This window comes from Acanthochromis polyacanthus, chromosome 11 (genome assembly GCF_021347895.1).
Source record: "Acanthochromis polyacanthus isolate Apoly-LR-REF ecotype Palm Island chromosome 11, KAUST_Apoly_ChrSc, whole genome shotgun sequence".
NCBI lineage: Eukaryota > Metazoa > Chordata > Actinopteri > Pomacentridae > Acanthochromis > Acanthochromis polyacanthus.
The window spans coordinates 3,102,966-3,125,171 of NC_067123.1; the positions used below are offsets into that span (position 1 = coordinate 3,102,966).

Sequence of the window (22,206 nt, forward strand, 5' to 3'; positions counted from 1 at the left end):
AGCAGTAGAAGCTAGATATTTAGCTAGCTGTTACTGCTGACCACTGATGGAAAACAGTCCAAAGAATGAGTCTGATCCTGATAATGAGGTAGAGAGAGACATTCAATCAAGGCTGACAATGGATGAAAAGATGGACAATAGAAGAGAGGACATAGCTTTGATCTACACATTCTGTAGGAACACTGTTGGAGGATCAAAATGACAAAAACAAGACAGAAAATGACAGAACTGAGAGACAAAATCACAAAAAACACATAAAACGGCAAAAATGATACACAAAACGACTAAAGCAAGACAGAAAATCCCGAAACGAGACAGGAAACAACAAAAACAAGTTCAACCTTGAAAAAAGAAACGGGGTGCTGGGGGGAGGGGAGGAGGGTCCTGCTGAAGAAATGCCACAATTTTGGAATTAGTCAAAAATAAAACTGTAAAGCTACGATATCTAAGAACTATCATGCTCACAAGTTCTCTAAATTTGGCAAATTATAGTATTTCAATAGCAGCTTGACGAAACGATAGAGAAAACAGCAGTGGACTACTTCCAGCTGCGGAGGGACACACTTTTCAAGCTAGCTGCGATGTCACGCAGGCTGAGTGTAACTGACAGGCGGAGGAACACGACATTCTGCTCGGAGAACACACACGGAGAGGAGGTAAGTTATCTTTTAAAAGTCAGTGTTGCCAACTTAGCGACTTTCTCGCTAAATCTAGAGACTTTCCAAAGCGTCCTAGCGACAAATCCAGCAATTTTTTCTGCTGTTTTGAAGACTCTGACGGGAAAACTCGGATCATTCTGCAGTTACTGTTTTCAACGAGCAGCAGGTGCTGCTGTGAGTTGTGATGGTCCTTTGCTACCCGAGGCTTCAACACATGCGCGGTAGCTCATGAAGTAATGTATCGAGCCACTGTGCCAACGCTTGATTTGGTCATGTGACTCGTGACGTTTGAATCACTTCAGTGACGTTTGAATCACTCAACTGCTTCGTATCACCTGATTGGTTCGGTTTGTTTTGTGAATCACTTGGCGGGATTGAGTGTGTTCCGGGATAGGAGATCCCATAGTGTCGTTTATTTGAATGATTTTCCGCAGAGTAGGTTGGTTTTGTTGCTGCCGTTCGTTGCTTTGACAGTTAGTAGTGTATAGATAGATAGCTAGCTAGATAGATAGATAGATCTGCAGCAGGAGCCAATCAGGAAAAGGTCCTGTGTATGGCATAATTTCCATTTGCTGCCTGATATCAAGGTAACTACGACTGTTAAAAAAACGAAAAGAGTGGAAAGAAGATCTAAAGATGGACATAACATCAGAGGACTGGGAACTGATTTGCACCAAAGCCCACACTCAATCAATCAATACCTGATTTAAATTGCTATAATACAAATGGTTTAGAACATAAATTACACCATTTAAATTAAATTAATTTAACAGCAACATCCCAGATTTATGTGTTAAATGTAATGAGGCAAAGGGAACTTTATACCATTGTATGTGGGATTGCCCAAAGGTTAAAAAATTCTGGGGGAAGATTTAACAAACAATAGAAAATATTATTTCTAAAAATATTACAATGAACCCTGCTCACTTTATTTTGGGACTTTATCCAAGGTGACATAAGTACACCAAGAGTGAGCGTATAATAATAGATTCAAGCCTCCTGCATTCTAAAAAATGACTTGAATTTTTTTGGAAAAAACTTGCATACCAAGATTAGTAGACTGGGTGAGGCAGATGTTAATAACCTTTCCTCTGGAAAGAGTGGCACATGTACGAAAAGGGAGACAGGATTTGCTTGAGAAAGCGTGGGGACCCTTTATTGCTTTTTTGAAATCCATGAATTTAACAGATGAAAGTGATGAGGTGGAATGAACAGTTGTGATGTAAACCTCGTGGAAGTGCCATAATGAGAGGAATGACAGGATTACCTGCTGTTCTGTATAAAGTACTGTATTTATGCATTTGCATGTATGGGAACATGTTTATTTCTTTTTTTCCCCCATCTCTTTCTCTTCATTTCCTTATTTTATGAGGATCTGTTTAATATGCAAGTACCACATTATGGTTAAAAATATTTGCATAACTGAGTAAGTCTTGTAAGGTATACTGCAATGCATATATGTACCTGCATACAAAACTGTTAATACATTGTTCAAAAAAATCATATTCAGTTACACAAGCACACCCTCTTTACCAATTAACCCAAGACATACTTTGCCAAAATCCATAATATCATCTGTATTTGCACCAGCCTCATGTGAAAATTGCATCAGTCTGTACTTATAGAGCACATCTCATGAATGTAGCAGCACCGTTTAAATGTTTCATAACACAGAATATCAGTGAAGAGTATATAGGGTTACAGACAGACATGGCAAATAAGAAACAGGCTCTTCAGTAGTTATTGTCATTATTATTACTGGTAATATTATTATTATTATTGTAGCCACTAGAACAGATACAATCATCTAATGTAGTGGAACAGGAACGTGCATGGCGAATCAAATCCAGAACAATCCATGAACCAATCAGAAACATGAATCAATTGCGCTTCATTGTATTGACCACTAGATGTCCGACTCGAGCACTGAGTGTCAGTGAAGCCTCGAGTAATGAAGCATGTATTGGATAAAGTGTTGAAGCTTCAACAAAGCCTCGATCAGCCATCACTAGCTGTGAGCTTCTCCCCGTCCCAAAGCACAGGCTGTCACTCCAGTAATAAGTCTATTTTTACCGTAAGCGCCGTGTTTCACGCATATTTTAAGCCAGCCTGTAATCGCGGTGACCAGGTGGGGCAGTAATGAGCCAGTGTAGGTTTTACGCAACCAGAACTACAGGAGAAGAAGCAAACAACCAATAGGTTGCCTTGCTTTAGATCACGTGATATTCACTCAACGTCATAGACTCACGCTCAGCGGCTGTGTGCTCACTGGGAAAGTCTGACAGGAGGTCCTCACATACTTCGGTGAGAAGCCAGTTTCCAAGGGAGAAAATCCATGACAGTGGTGGAAGTCAAATGAGGTGAAGTACCCCTTTTTGTCAAGGTGAGCAAAGTCCTACCTCTGTATACCAAGCACTACTACACCAGCAGAGCGGCTGTTTTCTGCAGCAGGGAATATAGCCTCTAAAAAGAGAGCTAGCCTTAGCCCAGAGCATGTGGACATGCTAACATTTTTGCACTGCAATGCAAAGTTCATGATTCATTCATTAGACTAATGTTTACATTATTTGTAAAATGCACTTGTTTTCTCTAAATATTCAGTTTTTATAAACTCTTAAAAATGTGACTTCCATTTAGGATCCTGAAATGACACTTTATTTTGAGTTTTGTTTACAGTTTCACAGCATGTTAATAAGCTGTAAAACTCGTTCTCAGTGAAATTTGTGTTTTTATTTGGAAAAAATAAAATACAGTTAACAGCAAAATTGTTTCTGTTTTCTTTCTATTTTCAAATTACTACCTTAAATTTAGTTCACTACTTTTGGAGCCCTTACTTGTGATATTATTGTAGTACAGCTTAAAATAAATGGTGCCCAGAAAATGCTTCTCTACAGGAAAGATGTTTTTAAAGTATAAATGTTGCCTTGGTGGAACTTCATTTAAGATCTTGTGACGTTGGATGGTTGTATGAGTATGTGTGTGTTGATGAGTCAGTGTTTGATTGCTGCTCATTGAGACATACTAAAATACAACTCTGGATAAGTTTTTGAAGAATTAGGACGTAACATGGTTAAAAGCTCTTAAAATGTACGTTGAATGACATCGGCCCTTTATTAATATGTTACATTGGAAAATAAAGGCAAAACTAAAATATAAGTGAATAAACCGATTAATCAAAGAAAATAATATACCGATTAATCGATTATCAAAATAATCATTAGTTGCAGCCCTAAAGTCGACTTAACTTTGAGACTTAAGTTGAAAATACAAACTATTATTAGTTAAACAACTTGTATAAGTTCAGAGTGAGTTGAAACAATGGTTACTTTCAAGTTGCGTTTACTGACATTTTTAAGGCAGCAGGTGAACTTCTGTTTCTAAGTTTAACTGGCTTAAAATGTTTTACAGTACGTCACCATGGTAACAGATGGTGCACAGCTAGATCACTGTGAGCTGTATGTTAGCTGTCCCACTGATTGAAGCCGTGCAGTTACCGTGTCACACGCTGTCTGAGTTGTGTTGCCATGGGAACCTACATGCATTCATTTGGTGATGCAGAGAAACCATCAGTATGTTTGTGTCCTCGTTCCTGATTTGCTGCCCAGTCTGTTTCCACTGCTGGTGCTGCAGTTGGTGGAACACTGATTTGAAAATGGATTATTCTGTTGGTATGTAACTCAGAGAACATTTAGTCAGTAACATTAATTCCACTTTTATTTGGCCCAAGAAGGAAAAGAGATTTCCACGTCTCCTTCACTGTGGGACGGTAACAGACCTCCATGCACTTCCTCAATATCACGTGTAAATAAATGAAGTTTAAAGTTTCAGAGCTCTGATGTACGGCTGTGTCAGGAAAATTCTTTAGTGCAGTCCTGACCGCTCCAAATTAATCCCCAGAGTCGTCTCAAGTCAAAGCAAAGTTTTACTTGCCACAAGGAATCAACATGCACAGAACACAGTGTGAACAAGTGACTGGCAAAGGGTGAAAATAGCACAGCTTTGTACGGACACTTAAACATGAGTTAATAATAACTTTATTTATGAAGCTCTTTCCGTCAAAGTGCTGTACACAAAAATAAAAACAGGTAAAACAGAACAATACAAAGACATCAGTAAAACAAACCATTTAGGATTCATATGTAAGAGAAAACAAGTGGGTCTTCAGCTTAGTTTTAAATACATTAATGGAGGATGCCTGCCTGATTTCAGCAGGCAGACTGTTCCACAATGTTGGTGCCTGGAATGAGAAAGCCCGTTCCCCAACCGTCTTTTTACAGACCTTTGGAAGATACAGAAGTCCCGTCCCCTGGGAACGGAGAACCCGAGTGGGGACATACGGGTTCAGCAGGCTGGATAGATAAGACGGGGTAGTTCCATGAACAGTTTTCTAGGTTAGTAGCAGCACCTTAAAGTGTGCTCTAACATGAACAGGTAGCCAGAGCAGAGAGGCCAGCACTGGAGTAATATGCTCGTATTTACTTGTTCTGGTCAGAACGCGAGCTGCTGGTTCTGGAACGTCTGCAGGCTACGAAAACTCTTCATTGGCAGAGCCCATAAAAGGACATTGCAATAATCCAACCACATCTTGGTACGTGTTCTCTCTAGGTCGCTACAGGCAGTGGGTTCACACTGGTTTGTTATCCGTCAAATTCCTGTGCAAGCAGCTCGTCTCCTCGTTCCTCTTTTAGCATACGTCACACAGTATTACCACCTCGTAACGATCCAACCTCTAGGGGTTGGCTGGATGCAACAAAATAACCAGATGTTATTGGTTTAGGTAAGGGATTTATTGCTTCGTAGCAAAGGAACGTAAAAGTGACAATGAAAAACAAACTAAACAAAACTGGTGCCTCACACTCATTGATTTCACAGTTAAAAGACTCCAAGACAGAGTGACTTCCTCACTAAAGTGGCAGGCTGCTAATTTGAGCCTCAGTCTCCTCTCGACAGCAAGTTCCACACCAAGATAGCAGCTGCCAACAGAAACCCAGAGTGTCGGCAGATCTCACCACGAGTATCTACCGATCGAAGTGTCTGCAGTACCCGCCAACCCTCCACCGTACCTGCAGACCGAAACACACACAAAGAGGCACCAGGGTGGACTGGTCAAAGTACCAGCCACCTAAACTAATGGCATGGTGGCAGCTATATAGGTTGCAGGTGTGGTGAAAGCTGCATCTGGTTGGATCAGAGGTGGAGGTGAGCTGGAGGGTGGCCCAATCAGGACGGCCGGAGGGCGGAGAGAACCGGATTGCAGGGCAGGTCGTCAGCTGTGGTGTCATCAGCTGGAATGGCTGGCAGATGAGTTCCTAGAGACTCTGAAACAACCACAGCTGAACCCACACATGTAACTCTTCCCCCACACAAAGGTCCAACAGGAACACCACCTCAAGAATCAAACGGCACACCAATACTGGTGGCCGTAACAGTCACAGTATTACAATAAAAAAAACATTCAATCATCTAATTCAATCATTTTCATAACAAGCTGTTGGAGGCAAAACCTTTTTGTTCTTTGCAATAAATCAGAGGAATCCAAGTTGTCTGTTGTTCTTTTCTTCAGAGCTCTGAAGGTACAGGTGACGCAGAGTGCAAAGCAGTCTATGGGAGAATACAAAGAACAGAGTGAGAGCTGTCTATATACTGAACCAGAAATAAATGGCTTTATTGAGGGTAACTGAGCAGTAAAATGCATACAGGAACTTACAACATGAACAGTTTTCTACCAGCATTTCTGCCTTGAATCACCTGCAGCAGCATCTTTATATTCTCTTTATTCTCTTTTTCCATGCCTGTTTTCTGTCTGTGTTCCATATTTTTAACGGTTTAAGTTCATTTGTATGAATTTTAGGTGAAATTGAAAAGAGCTAAAAGTCAACTATTGAGTTGAAATGTGTCCTCTGTGTTGGCTGATGAACATATAGGACACTCTGGCACTTGTGTATAGAGTGGTATCCTAATGAAGATGTGTTTGATGTTACAGGTGATCGGCAGGAGGAGAGTCTGATGGAGGAGCTGAGGAGGAGAAGAGGAACAATGAAATCTTCACAAAAAGTGAGAAACATATGACTGTAATATCAGTCATTAATTTCTTATTTGAAATGTGTGAAGTTGCTCCAGTTGGACAGATGATCCAAGCAAAGCCAGGTAACATTGGCTGGAGAGATGCAGCTCTGCAGAGGCAGCTGAACTGAGGATAAAGTGGTGGATGGCTCAGAAAGTAGGGAGGTTAAGTAGCTTTTGATTTCAAATCATGATGCAATGGCCCCCTTTGGTATGGAAGTACCTTAGGGTCATAGAAGTAAAATTTATCCCAAGACACAAGTGAGATCACGCTTTGGCGGTCGTTTTAAAAATAGTCGCCGACCGTCCTTGAGAGGCCCATAGACATACATAGAAAGGCTTAGATGGCTGATGGGACTTTTGCCGGCGACATCACCGGTCGGCCATCTTACCTCGGGGGACTTTTCCGGAGCGCTCTACAGTAGTGGATGGAAGGTGAGCGACCTACACAAAATAAAAATACACTTAACTTGCTGAATTCTTGACGGATTTACAAACGGTTTGGTTTATTAAAAACCTTAATAACATGGCTATGATTCAGGCCGCGCAGACCTGTTGAAATTGCAGTTTTTCTTTTCGAAAATTGCTGCATAGTTGTGTGTTTGTTGCAGCCATTTGAAAGGCTGCAATCTGGGAGTTTCAATTATTATATAGGTTTCCGTGAGACCAATTATAATTTTGTGACAACATATTTTGTCTAAATGACAGTTTGTGTGGATGCAGTTGGGCATTAGCTAGCAAAGAAACAAGAGGTTGTGAATGAGACATGTGAGCCACTTGGACTATTACAAAGTAACCTGGACTTAATTCTATACAGGTGGGAAACGCGTAATTACTCCTTCGTTTTAACATGATTCCCAAGCTGTTTCATTAGTGAAATATATCCTAGATTTAGATTAATTGTGATACAGTAACTGGCTGGCTTTGTGTTTGCAAAAATACCCCCCGACAGTCCAAGATGCCACACTTTTGTGCAGCATATGGATGCTCAAATGAACTTTCCTTCAAAACAAGAGCCCGTGGAATCACTTTTCACTCGTAAGAAATGACTTGAGGGACATATTTAGGATAATTGTTACTGACTTAGTGGATTTGTACTTGTATAATACAAGTTATTTTGACCTTGACGTTTTAGAAATGTTTCTACCATTTGTTTACATAATAATCATTGAATATTTCTTTTTCACATTTCTTTGAACATGTTACTGTTGTTTAGGTTTTCATAATGGCATTCAAGCAAAGGCTACATGAATTACCCCAACAATATCATAACTTAGCTCAGTATTTTTGCCCTTACCATTAACGTTAAAGGTAAGAAGGGTGTAAAATGTTATCAATAATTCATATATCTTGGTATCTTATTTAATTTAATATTGAAGTCCATGGTTATAATTATCCGTAAATATGCAACAACATAACTACATCTCTGGCGTTTATAACAAATCAAACCGTTTAAAAATCGGTTGAAAATTGAGCAAGCTATGGTTAATTAAATAGTACATGCTCCATAGGCATTAATGTTATCAGTGAGCCAGCAGCCTCTAGGTACATGGATGGCAATTTTCCGCGGATCCGCGGGGTTTCCACCGATTTAATTTCAAATTTGAACATTTCTGTGAATCGTCTAAATCCGTTGAGAAAATTTTAGGGGGGGTTAGGTACTTTATTGTCGCCGATGTTAACGAAACTCAAGCCTCACTCCCGCGAAATCCTGAAGCTAGATTTTCACTGAAGCTATCGTTTGATTGTAAACGGCCCAGCGATTGGATAGCTTGAAGCTTGGACCAGTCAAATTGCTCGTAGTGTAGCGCTGAAGAAACGGAGGCTTAGTGTCGAACACAGGAGCTAACTTCTTTACTGACATTAAACAAATCACTGTCCCAACAACACAGCACACGCGAGAAAACCAGAACCAGGAAGTACAACCACGTAAAAAACAGTCCGTGCGGAACCACGACAACAACCAACGTTCTGTGGGTGAATTATGTAAACCCACCACAGTAGCATTCTTTGTCACAAATTTATGGTGGCGTGTTCGACTCGGATATTTGGAGATTTGGTATCGTCTTCAGTGGAATAATGAGATTTTTAACGAAGGATCAGGAGTCATTAGTCGCAGAAATGGACAAAAGTGTCAAAAATAAGTTCCAATGGGAATGGCACCAGCAGCAGTTGAAAAGGAAGGCTGTCCAGAGACTTACACAGCTTGCTGCAAAGAGAAGAAAATTGGCAAAATAGGAGTGTTGCAGTGAACTGACTTGTATATAGTGTACATAGTAGTATAGAACTCATAGATTGCTGAAATATTTTTGAACTGAAGATAGTGAGAAAAGATTGAAGAACAAGTAAGTTAACTTTTCATTGAATTTACTGACTTATTTAAGTCTAGTATTATTATGGTTTTGATCATTTTTATCAGTCTAAATGACTTCTATTTTATAGGGCTGGACCCGAATATCCGAATATTCGTTCACTACGGCACTATCTGGATATTAATTTGGTATCCGAATATTCGCCCCCCACGCCACCGCCGCCGTCAGACGTCACCGGGCAGAAAGAATATGCAGTATTACTGTCTTCCCTCCGTCTTCTGCCCACATCGGCTCATCTTGTCCTGTGATCACATAAACATACACACGATGGTACCCATAACTTAATATTTTGTTGCACAACCTTTTGAGGCAATCACTGCAATTAAACGATTTCTGTATTTGTCAATGAGCGTTCTGCAGCTGTCAACAGGTATTTTGGCCCACTCCTCATGAGCAAACAGCTCCAGTTGTCTCAGGTTTGATGGGTGTCTTCTCCAAATGGCATGTTTCAGCTCCTTCCACACATGTTCAATGGGATTCAGATCTGGGCTCATAGAAGGCCACTTTAGAAAAGTCCAACGCTTTTCTCTCAGCCATTCTTGGGTGTTTTTGGCTGTGTGTTTTGGATCGTTGTCCTGTTGGAAGACCCATGACCTGCGACTGAGACCAAGCTTTCTGACACTAGGCAGCACATTTCTCTCCAGAATGCCTTGATAGTCTTCAGATTTCATCGTACCTTGCACACTTTCAAGACACCCTGTGCCAGATGCAGCAAAGCAGCCCCAAAACATTACTGAGCCTCCTCCATGTTTCACCGTAGGGACAGTGTTCTTTTCTTCGTATGCTTGGTTTTTGAGTCTATGAACATAGAGTTGATGTGCCTTACCGAAAAGCTCCAGTTTGGTCTCATCTGTCCAAAGGACATTCTCCCAGAAGCTTTGTGGCTTGTCAACATGCATTTTTGCAAATTCCAGTCTGGCTTTTTTATGAGTTTTTTTCAGCAGTGGTGTCCTCCTTGGTCGTCTCCCATGAAGTCCACTTTGGCTCAAACAACGACAAATGGTGCGATCTGACACTGATGTACCTTGGCCTTGGAGTTCACCTTTAATTTCTTTGGAGGTTGCTCTGGGCTCTTTGGATACAATTCCAACGATCCGTCTCTTCAATTTGTCATCAATTTTCCTCTTGCGGCCACGTCCAGGGAGGTTGGCTACTGTCCCGTGGGTCTTGAACTTCTGAATAATATGAGCCACTGCTGTCACAGGAACTTCAAGCTGTTTAGAGATGGTCTTATAGCCTTTACCTTTAAGATGTTTGTCTATAATTGTTTTTCGGATGTCCTGGGACAATTCTCTCCTTCGCTTTCTGTTGTCCATGTTCAGTGTGGTACACACCTTTTCACCAAACAGCAGGGTGACTACTTGTCTCCCTTTAAATAGGCAGACTGACTGATTATGAGTTTGGAAACACCTGTGATGTCAATTAAATGACACACCTGAGTTAATCATGTCACTCTGGTCAAATAGTTTTCAATCTTTTATAGAGGTACCATCATTTTTGTCCAGGCCTGTTTCATTAGTTTGTTTTTTTAAATAATTATGTTAATCAACAATTCAAAAGTAATGGCTGTTTTTGATTATTTAATTTTCAATAAATTTTTATTTATTGTTACTTTTGTGAGTTTCAAGTGATTTCAGTGAGAATTGTGGGTTTTTCCTTCTTTAACTGAGGGGTACCAACAATTTTGTCCACGTGTGTATACACATATGTCTATAACATATACACATATGTCCATGTTATCACCCCTTCCTCCCCCCAGACGAAAATATCGGAGCTCGTCTCTTCCCTGCGCCTTCGGCCCATTTCGGCTCATTCCGCCGTGTTCTTCGGCTCATCTCGGCTCCTCCATTCGTGTTTGTAAACACCACCCGAATGGCCGGGTTGCTGCAGACTCTGAAGTCACGCTTCACTTTGTTGCATAAACACAAGACAAGATGCTGAAGACCGGTGTTTGGGAATTCTTCAGTTTAACTAAAGACTAAACGAGGGCAAAATGTGGACCCGGGAGACCAGACGAACGGATCCGAATATTCGGGCCGTCTCCACTGCCACTGCCGGAATATTCGGAGGCCAGAAACCACTATTCGGGCCAGCCCTACTATTTTGCTATAAATCCACCCCCCACTCAATAATTTTCAGCTGAAATCCAAATTTCCTGTTGTCATCCCTGTAGGTAAGATGGCTGCCGCATAGCGACTTCAGCCTTCATTGGCTCACAGCGTCTGTAAGCTATCTAGCCTTTCTATGTATATCTATGGAGAGGCCCATATCTTTGCTTCTGTTAGCTATAACATTTTTGGGGTCAAGGAATTCAATAAAATAGATTTCAAGGCCAAAAAAAGATATTATCCTCACCATGACAACTGAAGGTAAAATATGCAATTTATTTAAAAAAACACATACAAAAACACAGTCAAATTAAAACTCAATAGTTTAATACAACTTAAAGTGTTGAATATGTGTATTATGGATGCTAAGAAACTGAGTAGTGAGACAAGTTCATAACTACAGTAGGGCTGCAACTAATGTTTATTTTGATAATCGATTAATCGGTCCATTATTATTTTTTATTAATCGGTTTATTCACTTACATTTTAGTTTTGCCTTTATTTTCGAATGTAAAATATTAATAAAGGGCCTATGTCATTCAACGTACATTTTAAGAGCTTTTAACCATGTTACAATGTCCTAAATTCTTCAAAAACCGATCCAGAATTGGATTTTAGTATATGTCAATTAGCAGCAATCAAACACTGACTCATCAACACATACATACTCATACAACCATCCAGCGTCACAAGATCGTACATGAAGTTTCACCAAGGCAACATTGTTTGTGATGACTGCATTGCTGCAGTCAAGGGCGTCAGTTTGTTTTTAAAAGTGTGTGTGTGTGTGTGTGTGGGGGGGGGGACCCCTGATAAAAAGTGGGGGGGACACGTCCCCACCGTCCCCCCCTAAACTGACGCCTATGGCTGCAGTCATCACAAACAATGGTTATGGATCAGTACTTACTCCTGTGTGGATCATGGGACTAAAACAGACAGAAAAGGAAACATGGAATCCTAAAAGCTGTGTTTTTTTTTTTTTTGGCAGAACAATGCCATAGCATTGAAGAACTGAAGTGATTTTGGTTATTATCAAGAAAACCATGGAAAATATCTGATATCAGTTCTGAAATTAAACTCTCATGAGTTATTTTTGTTGTTGTCATTATATTTGTCCAAACAAATGTATCTTTAGTGGTACCAGGAATTAAAATGAACAAGACATTGAGGAAAACAAGGGTGGTCTAACATTTATTTCCATGAGTGTATGTTTGCATTTTAGAAGTAGGCAATGCCATACCTACATTTTTTTACTGATGACAACTAATAGCTTGGTATAAATACATCACAAAGGTGATTTTATTTAGATGTCTGCACAACTGTGGGAACATGAGCCATGACATCTACAGAAAGACATGCAAAGCAGCCTCTGCATGCAGCAATTGCAAGGTGCCTTACAGCTTGTCTTAAACTTGCACATGACAAGATCTGGCAAGTCCTTTGAAGTAGTGGCAGTTGTAGTGTAGACAGGAGTTGGTGGAGAGTCTGGGGAACCCTGCTGCCATCCTCATAGAGACAGCAAAAATGTCACATGGTGTTGGACAGGTGCCTTGCCCCATACATGTCCACTCTAAAGAGAAACATGATTTGTGATACCAAGGCCCTCCATTATTCTTAGCCATATTTATATCATGTCCCTACACAAATTTTTCTTATCTGATAAGGTACTTGAAGGAGGTGCTGATGGAGTGCATCACTGCTTGGTGGAATGTGGTGAAAATCTTTTCCTTTGTGAAAGAAGAGGGAGAGTTGTGCAGCATCCACAGTTGTGATGTTGTCCTCAGATACACCACAGAGCATCGGGACAAATCTCTTGAGCATGGGTGTCTGACCTGGACTACGGTAGCTGATTGTTTGTGTGAGGACTTTCATTACATGCTAAGCTATAGTGGGGATGGTAGGCAACTCTGTATGCAACATGTATGATTTTGATGGGTGAAGTAACCTCTGTGATGCAATAGCATGTCTGCAGCTTTTGTGCTCCATGGCAGGATTTTAACTCCTCACCTGCACTACATAGTGACTCGCCCTGGATCTTATCTCCAGCTTTTTTTTTTAAACATGATTGCAATCACTGTCATCTTCCCCCTGGATAGAGCTCTGTCCCATTTGGAGAAGCCTGCAAGTACTGCTAGAATCATGTTCTTTGATTTCTCCAGTGTTTTTAATACGATTCAGCTGGTTCTTTTGAGGGACAAGCTGGAGGTCACAGGGGTGGATCACCACCTCTTGGGTAGGATAATGGACTACCTCACAGACAGACCACAGGTTGTGAGGACACAGGACTGTGAGTCTGACGTGGTGGTCTGCAGCACAGGGGCCCCACAGGGAATGGTCTTGGCTCTGTTTCTTTTCACCCCGTACACTGCAGACCTCATGGACCACTCAGCCAGCTGTCATCAGCAGAAGTTCTCTGATGACTGCAGTTGTCGTTCTCATCTCAGATGATGATGATTGGGAGTACAGAGAACTGAACCAGGACTTTGAGGACTGGTGCCAGCGGAACTGCCTCCAGATCAACTCAGGAAAGACCAGAGAACTGGTGGTGGACTTCCACAGGCGCAGTAACACACACCCACCATTGGTGAACATCCAGGGCATGAACATGGAGAGAATGGACTCATACAAGTACCTGGGTGTGCACCTGAACAATAAACTGGACTGGTCAGACCACACCACAGCACTTTAGAAGAAGGGTCAAAGCAGACTCTGTCTAATGAGGAGACTGCTGTCTTTTGGGGTGTAGGGGACACTCCTGAAGACTTTTTATGACTCTGTGGTGGCATCAGCCATCTTTTACAGAGTAGTCTGCTGGTGCAGCAGCATCACAGCTGCTGGGGAAAAGGACACTTGATCGGCTGATCAAGATGGCTTGCCCTGTCCTGGGTACTCCCCTGGATCCAGTGTAGGTGGTGGGAGAAAGATCCCTGTTGGACAGCATCTCCCACCCCTTGCATGACACACTCTGAGTGCACTGGACAGCTCCTTTAATGACAGACTGATTATCCCAGGTGTGTGAAGGAGCGTTACCACAGGTCCTTCCTTCATGCTGTTATCAGACTTTCCAACAGACGACACACACTCACTTAATAACAGTTAGCAAACTGTCATATGCAATAAGCTAAACTGCAAAAAAATGAAGCTGACGAACTAGCTAGCAAAATGTAGGCTATATACTTGCTTCAATAATTAAGATAAGTAGTTCGTAGCTCGCTAGCTATAATGTAGGTAACTATTTCTTAACTAGCTAGTTATTAATTATCAAACCTTAAAAATATTTTCTATTCAATGAGAAAGGCATACAAACCTCAGTGTCAACCTGTCACTTTGGACCTTCAACAGCTGCTACAGCTGTTACAATCCCTAGTGCATCTGAGCATATGCTACTTCTGACTAACTGAAATCTCATGCTACTTAGGACAAATGTAATGTACAAAAGTAGTCGCACTGCTTAAATAAAAAACTTTTTGAAGGAAACGATAAGTAAAGTCACTCTGATGACACAATTTTTATGTAAAATGTGTATCTTTACCCCCAGTTGTCATGGTAAAGGGAAAGCTGTTGGTATTTTAAACTTGAAACCTATTTTATTGGATTCCTTGACCCCAAAAATTTACACTTTGACACCAAGGTTGTCATTATATCTATAACAGAAGCAAAGATATGGGCTCTAGAGGACTTTCAGCACATTGGTGGCCATTATTGGAAAAATGTGTTTATTTCCAATACAAAGGGCGATCTCACTTCTGTCTTCGGATAAATTTATTTGTATGACCCTGAAGTACTTCCATACCAAAGGGGACCTTTGGAACATGACTTGAAGTCAAAAGCCTATTTTTTGGGCTTAACCTCCCTACTAAGAAGCCGTTTCTTTTTTGTTTGAGGCCAAACTAATTTTTAGTAAAACATTACGCAAATGTGTTGCATGGTGACGAAGATGAGTAACACACAGAAAGTCTTGTTTTTCAAGTCAGGTGTTCAGGAAGGTAAGGAGCAGCATATTTTTTGGTTGAGGATAGTACTTTTGAGCATTGTGAGTTTGTTGTTGGCCTTTTTCCTTCTCAAGACATTCCGACAGTTGAAACCAGAAGTTTACTTACACTGTATAAAATGGCACATAACCTTGGGGGGTTTTTTGGTTAATTTTTTTTGTGTGGGGGTGTTTCCAAGTCCCATCAATTTCTGCCGTCTGCTACATTTACATTTACGTCACGCCATTCGGTATCTGTACATAATGTACACATGCACAACACATGCCTGTGCTCAGCCCAAGGTAAATTTTTAGGAAAAATTTCATCTGTCGGAAATGATACGACTGAGCTGCCTTGGCGAAGTACTGTACTCTCCGAGTGCTTTTCTTGTTTCACAGCTGCATTTAAATCACTGCCTCTGTTTGTGTCTTTGTCTGTTTCTACAGAAACATGAAAAGGGGAATGAAGTGAGACATCAGAAATCTGCAAAGGAAAACAATGGGTCCCCAACAACAACAACCAGAGATGAATCACTCAGTTGTGAGCAATGCAGCAAGACTTTTATCACAGCAACAAAGCTAAGAATTCACAAACGCGTTCACAGTGGAGTAAGAGCATTCACTTGTGATCAGTGTGAGAAGATTTTTACTCACAAGAGCAATTTAACAACACATCAACTCATTCATAGTGGAGTTAAACCATTCAGCTGTGACCAGTGTGAGAAGTCTTTTACTCACAAGAGTAATTTAATAACACATCAACTCATTCACAATGAAGTTAAACCATTCAGTTGTGACCAGTGTGGGAAGACTTTTACTCGCAAGAGTAGTTTAACAACGCATCAATTCATTCACAGTGGAGTTAAACCATTCAGCTGTGACCAGTGTGAGAAGACTTTTCCTCACAAGAGTCATTTAACAACACACCAACTCATTCACAGTGGAGTTAAACCATTCAGCTGTGACCAGTGTGGGAAGACTTTTACTCACAAGAGTAATTTAACAACACATCAACTCATTCACAATGAAGTTAAACCATTCAGCTGTGACCAGTGTGAGAAGTCTTTTACTCGCAAGAGTAGTTTAACAACGCATCAATTCATTCACAGTGGAGTTAAACCATTCAGCTGTGATCAGTGTGGGAAGACTTTTACTCAAAAGAGTGATTTAACAAAACATCAAGTCATTCACAGTGGAGTTAAACCATTCATCTGTGACCAGTGTGGGAAGACTTTTACTCACAAGAGTAATTTAACAACACACCAACTCATTCACAGTGGCGTTAAACCATTCAGCTGTGACCAGTGTGAGAAGACTTTTACTCGCAAGAGTAGTTTAACAACGCATCAATTAATTCACAGTGGAGTTAAACCATTCAGCTGTGATCAGTGTGGGAAGACTTTTACTACCAAGAGTAATTTAACAACACACCAACTCATTCATTGTGGAATTAAACCATTCATCTGTGACCAGTGTGGGACGACTTTTACTACCAAGAGTAATTTAACAACACACCAACTCATTCACAGTGGAGTAAAACCATTCAGCTGTGACCAGTGTGGGAAGACTTTTACTCAAAAGAGTAGTTTGACAACACACCAACTCATTCACGGTGGAGTTAAACCATTCAGCTGTCACCAGTGTGGGAAGACTTTTACTACCAAGAGTAATTTCACAACACACCAACTCATTCATTGTGGAGTTAAACCATTCAGCTGTGACCAGTGTGGGAAGACTTTTACTCACAAGAGTCGTTTAACAACACACCAACTCATTCACAGTGGAGTTAAACCATTCAGGTGTTACCAGTGTGGGAAGACTTTTACTCAAAAGAGTAGTTTAACAACACATCAATTCATCTACAGTGGAGTTAAACCATTCAGCTGTGACCAGTGTGGGAAGACTTTTACTCACAAGAGGGCGTTAACAACACATCAAGTCATTCATAGTGGAGTTAAACCATTCAGCTGTGACCAGTGTGGGACGACTTTTACGACCAAGAGGCGTTCAATAACACACCAGCTCATTCATAGTGGAGTTAAACCATTCAGCTGTGACCAGTGTGGGAAGACTTTTACTCACAAGAGTAGTTTAACAACTCACCAACTCATTCACAGTGGAGTTAAACCATTCAGCTGTGACCAGTGTGGAAAGACTTTTACTCACAAGAGTAGTTTAACAATACATAAATTGATTCACAGTGGAGTTAAACCATTCAGCTGTGACCAGTGTGGGAAGACTTTTACTGCCAAGAGTAATTTAACGACACATCAACTCATTCACAGTGGAGTTAAACCATTCAACTGTGACCAGTGTTTGAAAACCGTTACTGGACATGAACAGTTGTCAATCCATCAATGCCCCCACTCTGGTAGAAAGCGGTACCACTGTGACTACTGTGAAAAAACTTTCAAGCGCCAATACAGCCTAAAATGTCACCAACGCCAATTCCACACTGGATATGATGTGTTTGTATGTGATTACTGTGGGAAACCATTTGTACATTACGCACAGTTAAAAGCCCATGAAGTGACCCACACCGGGGTTAAACCATACCTTTGTGACCAGTGTGGGAAAGGCTACAGCTACATTCAACACCTCAAAGCTCACCAATGTGTCCACACTGGGAAGAGACCATACAGATGTGATGAGTGTAAGAAGACTTTTACAACTTTGGGCTCCCTGAAACAACACCAGCAGAGCCACAGCAGAAAGAAAGCATTCAATCAGTGTCACAGTGAGGTATGTAAAGGTTGTTTCAGCAACAGTGTGCACACAATTCTACTAGGGCTGGCCCGAACAGTGGTTTCTGGCCTCCGAATATTCGGGCCCTATTAAAGACGAATATTCGGATATTCGTTCCACATTTTGCCCTCGTTTAGTCTTTAAACTGAAGAATTCCCAAACACCGGTCTTCAGCATCTTGTCTTGTGTTTATGCAACGAAGTGAAGCGTGACTTCAGAGTCAGCAGCAACCCAGCCATTCGGGTGGTGTTTACAAACGCGAATGGAGGAGCCGAAATGAGCCGAAGAACACAGCGGAATGAGCCGAAATGGACCGAAGGCGCAGGAAAGAGACGAGCTCCGAATATTTTCGTCTGGGGGGAGGAGGGGGTGATCACATCAACATATTTGTATATGTTATAGACATATGTGTATATGTTTATGTGATCACAGGACGAGAGGAGCCGATGTGGGCAGAAGGCGGAGGGAAGACAGTAATGCTGCATATTCTTTCTGCCCGGTGACGTGCGGGTGGGGGAGGGGGGGGGGGGCGAATATTCGGATACCAAATTAATATCCGGATAGTGCCGTAGCGAACAAATATTCGGATATTCGGGATATTTGGGTCCAGCCCTAAATTCTACATTGGATATTTTGGATATTGTTATGAAATTTAGTGGGATACTGTTTTGAACAACTGTGGCCAGTCCTGACACAGAAATTTGGTCCAAGTTAATCTGGAGATGTAGGTAAGATTGGGAATTGTGACGTGATCAGCATCAGCACAAACTTGTTCTCACCGCATAATGTTGAAAAGACATGACATCAGTGTTAAATCTTATACTGGGATGCTGGATATTTAGCCAATATAAACCCAGCTTAAAGCTGCTGTCCGGAGTTTCCGTTTGTTTTCAATTTATGTATCATTTTTTAACAAAGCTTAAATGTGTCAGTCTAGTTCGATACTATAATATAAAGTTAGTATAACGCGATATGAAAATTTATTCCTGAGCTCCGCCTTCCTCTCATAGACCCCCATGTTATTCCAAAAAGCGCCGGTTGCTGCCGACCAATCAAGTTCAAGCTTCAGCTTTGTCATGCTGTCAATCAACGGTTACGCGCACAGCAAGCAAGCCCATGCAGAGGTGGGCGAGCTACGCACTACGCAACCGCGCGCACATTTGTTTTGCTTGTGGAGGAGAGAGCATCAGGGCTCAGCAACTTCCAGAAAAGTTACCAATCCCACGGCTTGTCAGGCCAAGAGACTGCAGGACGTTTTTTGGCTCGGGGTGCTCGCCTCGCTCCCCGACCACGGCCTCCATAGCCCGGCTGACGGCTTCGTTTAGATGCCATGGTCGGGGTGCTCACCTCGCTCCCCGACCACGTTCTCCATAGCCCGGCTGACGGCTTCGTTTAGATGCCGTGGTCGGGGTGCTCACCTCGCTCCCCGACCACGGCCTCCATAGCCCGCCAGACGGCTTCGTTTAGATGCCCGACCTCTGGAGGAAGATGTTGGGGCGTCTGGGACATACTCTTCGTCAGAGGAGTCATGCAATTCTGAACTCTAGATAGAAATAAATAAACAATGTAACACATATACACGCGTAAATGCACTAAGTTTGATAAACAACGTCATCGAGAGGGATACACGAGTGTAATCACATATTGAAACTTTACTCGTTAGTCCTAGCAGATTCATGTTATTTTGGTATTAGGACAAGTTCGACTCAATACAGCATTCTAACGTAATTCCTTTATTATTTACTAAATGTACTAAATGTAGAAGAGGGGAAAACAGCAAAACAGGCGAGATGCTGCAGCACTCCGGGCACTCCTCTCATGTACTGCACGCGTGCACAAATAAAGGGGTGAAATCAGAGGGAGGGACCAACAGTGTTCTGGGAGACGTTGCGATTCAAACTCCTGACAGCAGCTTTAACTGGTCAGTTGCTTGCTGGCCTCACGTCAATGAGTGTCAAGTGTTCTCCCACTTTCAATGATGGGTGATTATCACTGATGGTTTGTTCTTAGAGTTTGTGTGCAGTTTCCCCACTTGAAAAAGGATGTTTCATGTACCCAGGGTTTGAGCAGGACTCCACTCATAAATCAGGCAGTTGCTCTCTTTTTTTTCCCCTCTTTTACTTTGCAGTGGTCGCAAAGTCATGGGTTACAAAGATGGCAGCTTCCATAAGTTGATACTAGTGATGCACGATAATAAAATTTCTGGCCGATACCGATATTAATGTTTCTGATATCGCCGATAACTGATATTACTGATGTCGATATTCATGTACACACGTGGACAAAATTGTTGGTACCCCTCAGTTAAAGAAGGAAAAACCCACAATTCTCACTGAAATCACTTGAAACTCACAAAAGTAACAATAAATAAAAATGTATTGAAAATTAAATAATCAAAATCAGCCATCACTTTTGAATTGTTGATTAACATAATTATTTAAAAAAACAAACTAATGAAACAGGCCTGGACAAAAATGATGGTACCTCTATAAAAGATTGAAAACTATTTGACCAGAGTGACATGATTAACTCAGGTGTGTCATTTAATTGACATCACAGGTGTTTCCAAACTCATCATCAGTCAGTCTGCCTATTTAAAGGGAGACAAGTAGTCACCCTGCTGTTTGGTGAAAAGGTGTGTACCACACTGAACATGGACAACAGAAAGCGAAGGAGAGAATTGTCCCAGGACATCCGAAAAAAAATGATAGACAAACATCTTAAAGGTAAAGGCTATAAGACCATCTCTAAACAGCTTGAAGTTCCTGTGACAACAGTGGCTCATATTATTCAGAAGTTCAAGACCCACGGGACAGTAGCCAACCTCCCTGGACGTGGCCGCAAGAGGAAAATTGATGACAAATTGAAGAGACGGATCGTTGGAATTGTATGCAAAGAGCCCAGAGCAACCTCCAAAGAAATTAAAGGTGAACTCCAAGGCCAAGGTACATCAGTGTCAGATCGCACCATTCGTCGTTGTTTGAGCCAAAGTGGACTTCATGGGAGACGACCAAGGAGGACACCATTGCTTAAAAAACGAGACTGGAATTTGCAAAAATGCATGTTGACAAGCCACAAAGCTTCTGGGAGAATGTCCTTTGGACAGATGAGACCAAACTGGAGCTTTTTGGTAAGGCACATCAACTCTATGTTCATAGACTCAAAAACCAAGCATACGAAGAAAAGAACACTGTCCCTACGGTGAAACATGGAGGAGGCTCAGTAATGTTTTGGGGCTGCTTTGCTGCATCTGGCACAGGGTGTCTTGAAAGTGTGCAAGGTACGATGAAATCTGAAGACTATCAAGGCATTCTGGAGAGAAATGTGCTGCCTAGTGTCAGAAAGCTTGGTCTCAGTCGCAGGTCATGGGTCTTCCAACAGGACAACGATCCAAAACACACAGCCAAAAACACCCAAGAATGGCTGAGAGAAAAGCGTTGGACTTTTCTAAAGTGGCCTTCTATGAGCCCAGATCTGAATCCCATTGAACATGTGTGGAAGGAGCTGAAACATGCCATTTGGAGAAGACACCCATCAAACCTGAGACAACTGGAGCTGTTTGCTCATGAGGAGTGGGCCAAAATACCTGTTGACAGCTGCAGAACGCTCATTGACAAATACAGAAATCGTTTAATTGCAGTGATTGCCTCAAAAGGTTGTGCAACAAAATATTAAGTTATGGGTACCATCATTTTTGTCCAGCCCTATTTCATTAGTTTGTTTTTTTAAATAATTATGTTAATCAACAATTCAAAAGTGATGGCTGATTTTGATTATTTAATTTTCAATAAATTTTTATTTATTGTTACTTTTGTGAGTTTCAAGTGATTTCAGTGAGAATTGTGGGTTTTTCCTTCTTTAACTGAGGGGTACCAACAATTTTGTCCACGTGTGTATGTATAACTTTCTGCTGAAATGTGGATGAGAAGGAACTTCATAATGGGGCTTTATCACCTAAAATAGGAAATATATTTTAATGTGATTGCTTTTAAAAAAAAAAACACTACTATTTAGTTAGGCTCTTGTTTACCAGCAAAATATACTAGTAGGCTTAAAAAAATACACAATCAAGTCATTCTTGAGGGTCTGGCAAGAAGAGAAAAGCTTGACTTCCACTGTGTTTGTTTTCCAAGCAGAGCGGCACAGATCTGCACACTGGAAACAACCTGAACACCTGCCAAGAAGATTTCCCTACGCCGGGTTCAGTCCAAGTTCCTGAAGTCGTCCACAAACTTAAAGTCCTTGAGATCAGGCTCCACAGAATTCAGGTGTGATCTCTTGTTCGGTGT

At 41.4% G+C, this 22,206-nt stretch overlaps 1 protein-coding gene across 15 annotated transcripts in view; it reads left to right on the forward strand.

The window, feature by feature from the left end:
- Positions 1-2,871: 2,871 nt before the first annotated feature.
- The window catches only part of LOC110957345 (zinc finger protein 665-like), a 67,963-nt gene continuing 48,628 nt past the window's right edge, over positions 2,872-22,206 (forward strand). For 2 of the 15 annotated variants that reach the window (XM_051955954.1, XM_051955953.1), the window contains exons 1-3: positions 2,875-3,042; positions 6,643-6,713; positions 15,620-17,914. In XM_051955954.1, the coding sequence (XP_051811914.1) occupies positions 6,666-6,713; positions 15,620-17,914 (2,343 nt within the window). In that variant the 5' untranslated portion in view covers positions 2,875-3,042; positions 6,643-6,665. Of the gene's footprint in view, positions 3,043-6,642; positions 6,714-15,619; positions 17,915-22,050; positions 22,186-22,206 lie in introns of those variants that run through there. The other 13 variants (XM_051955949.1, XM_051955951.1, XM_051955952.1 and 10 more) reach the window with 13 other exon arrangements.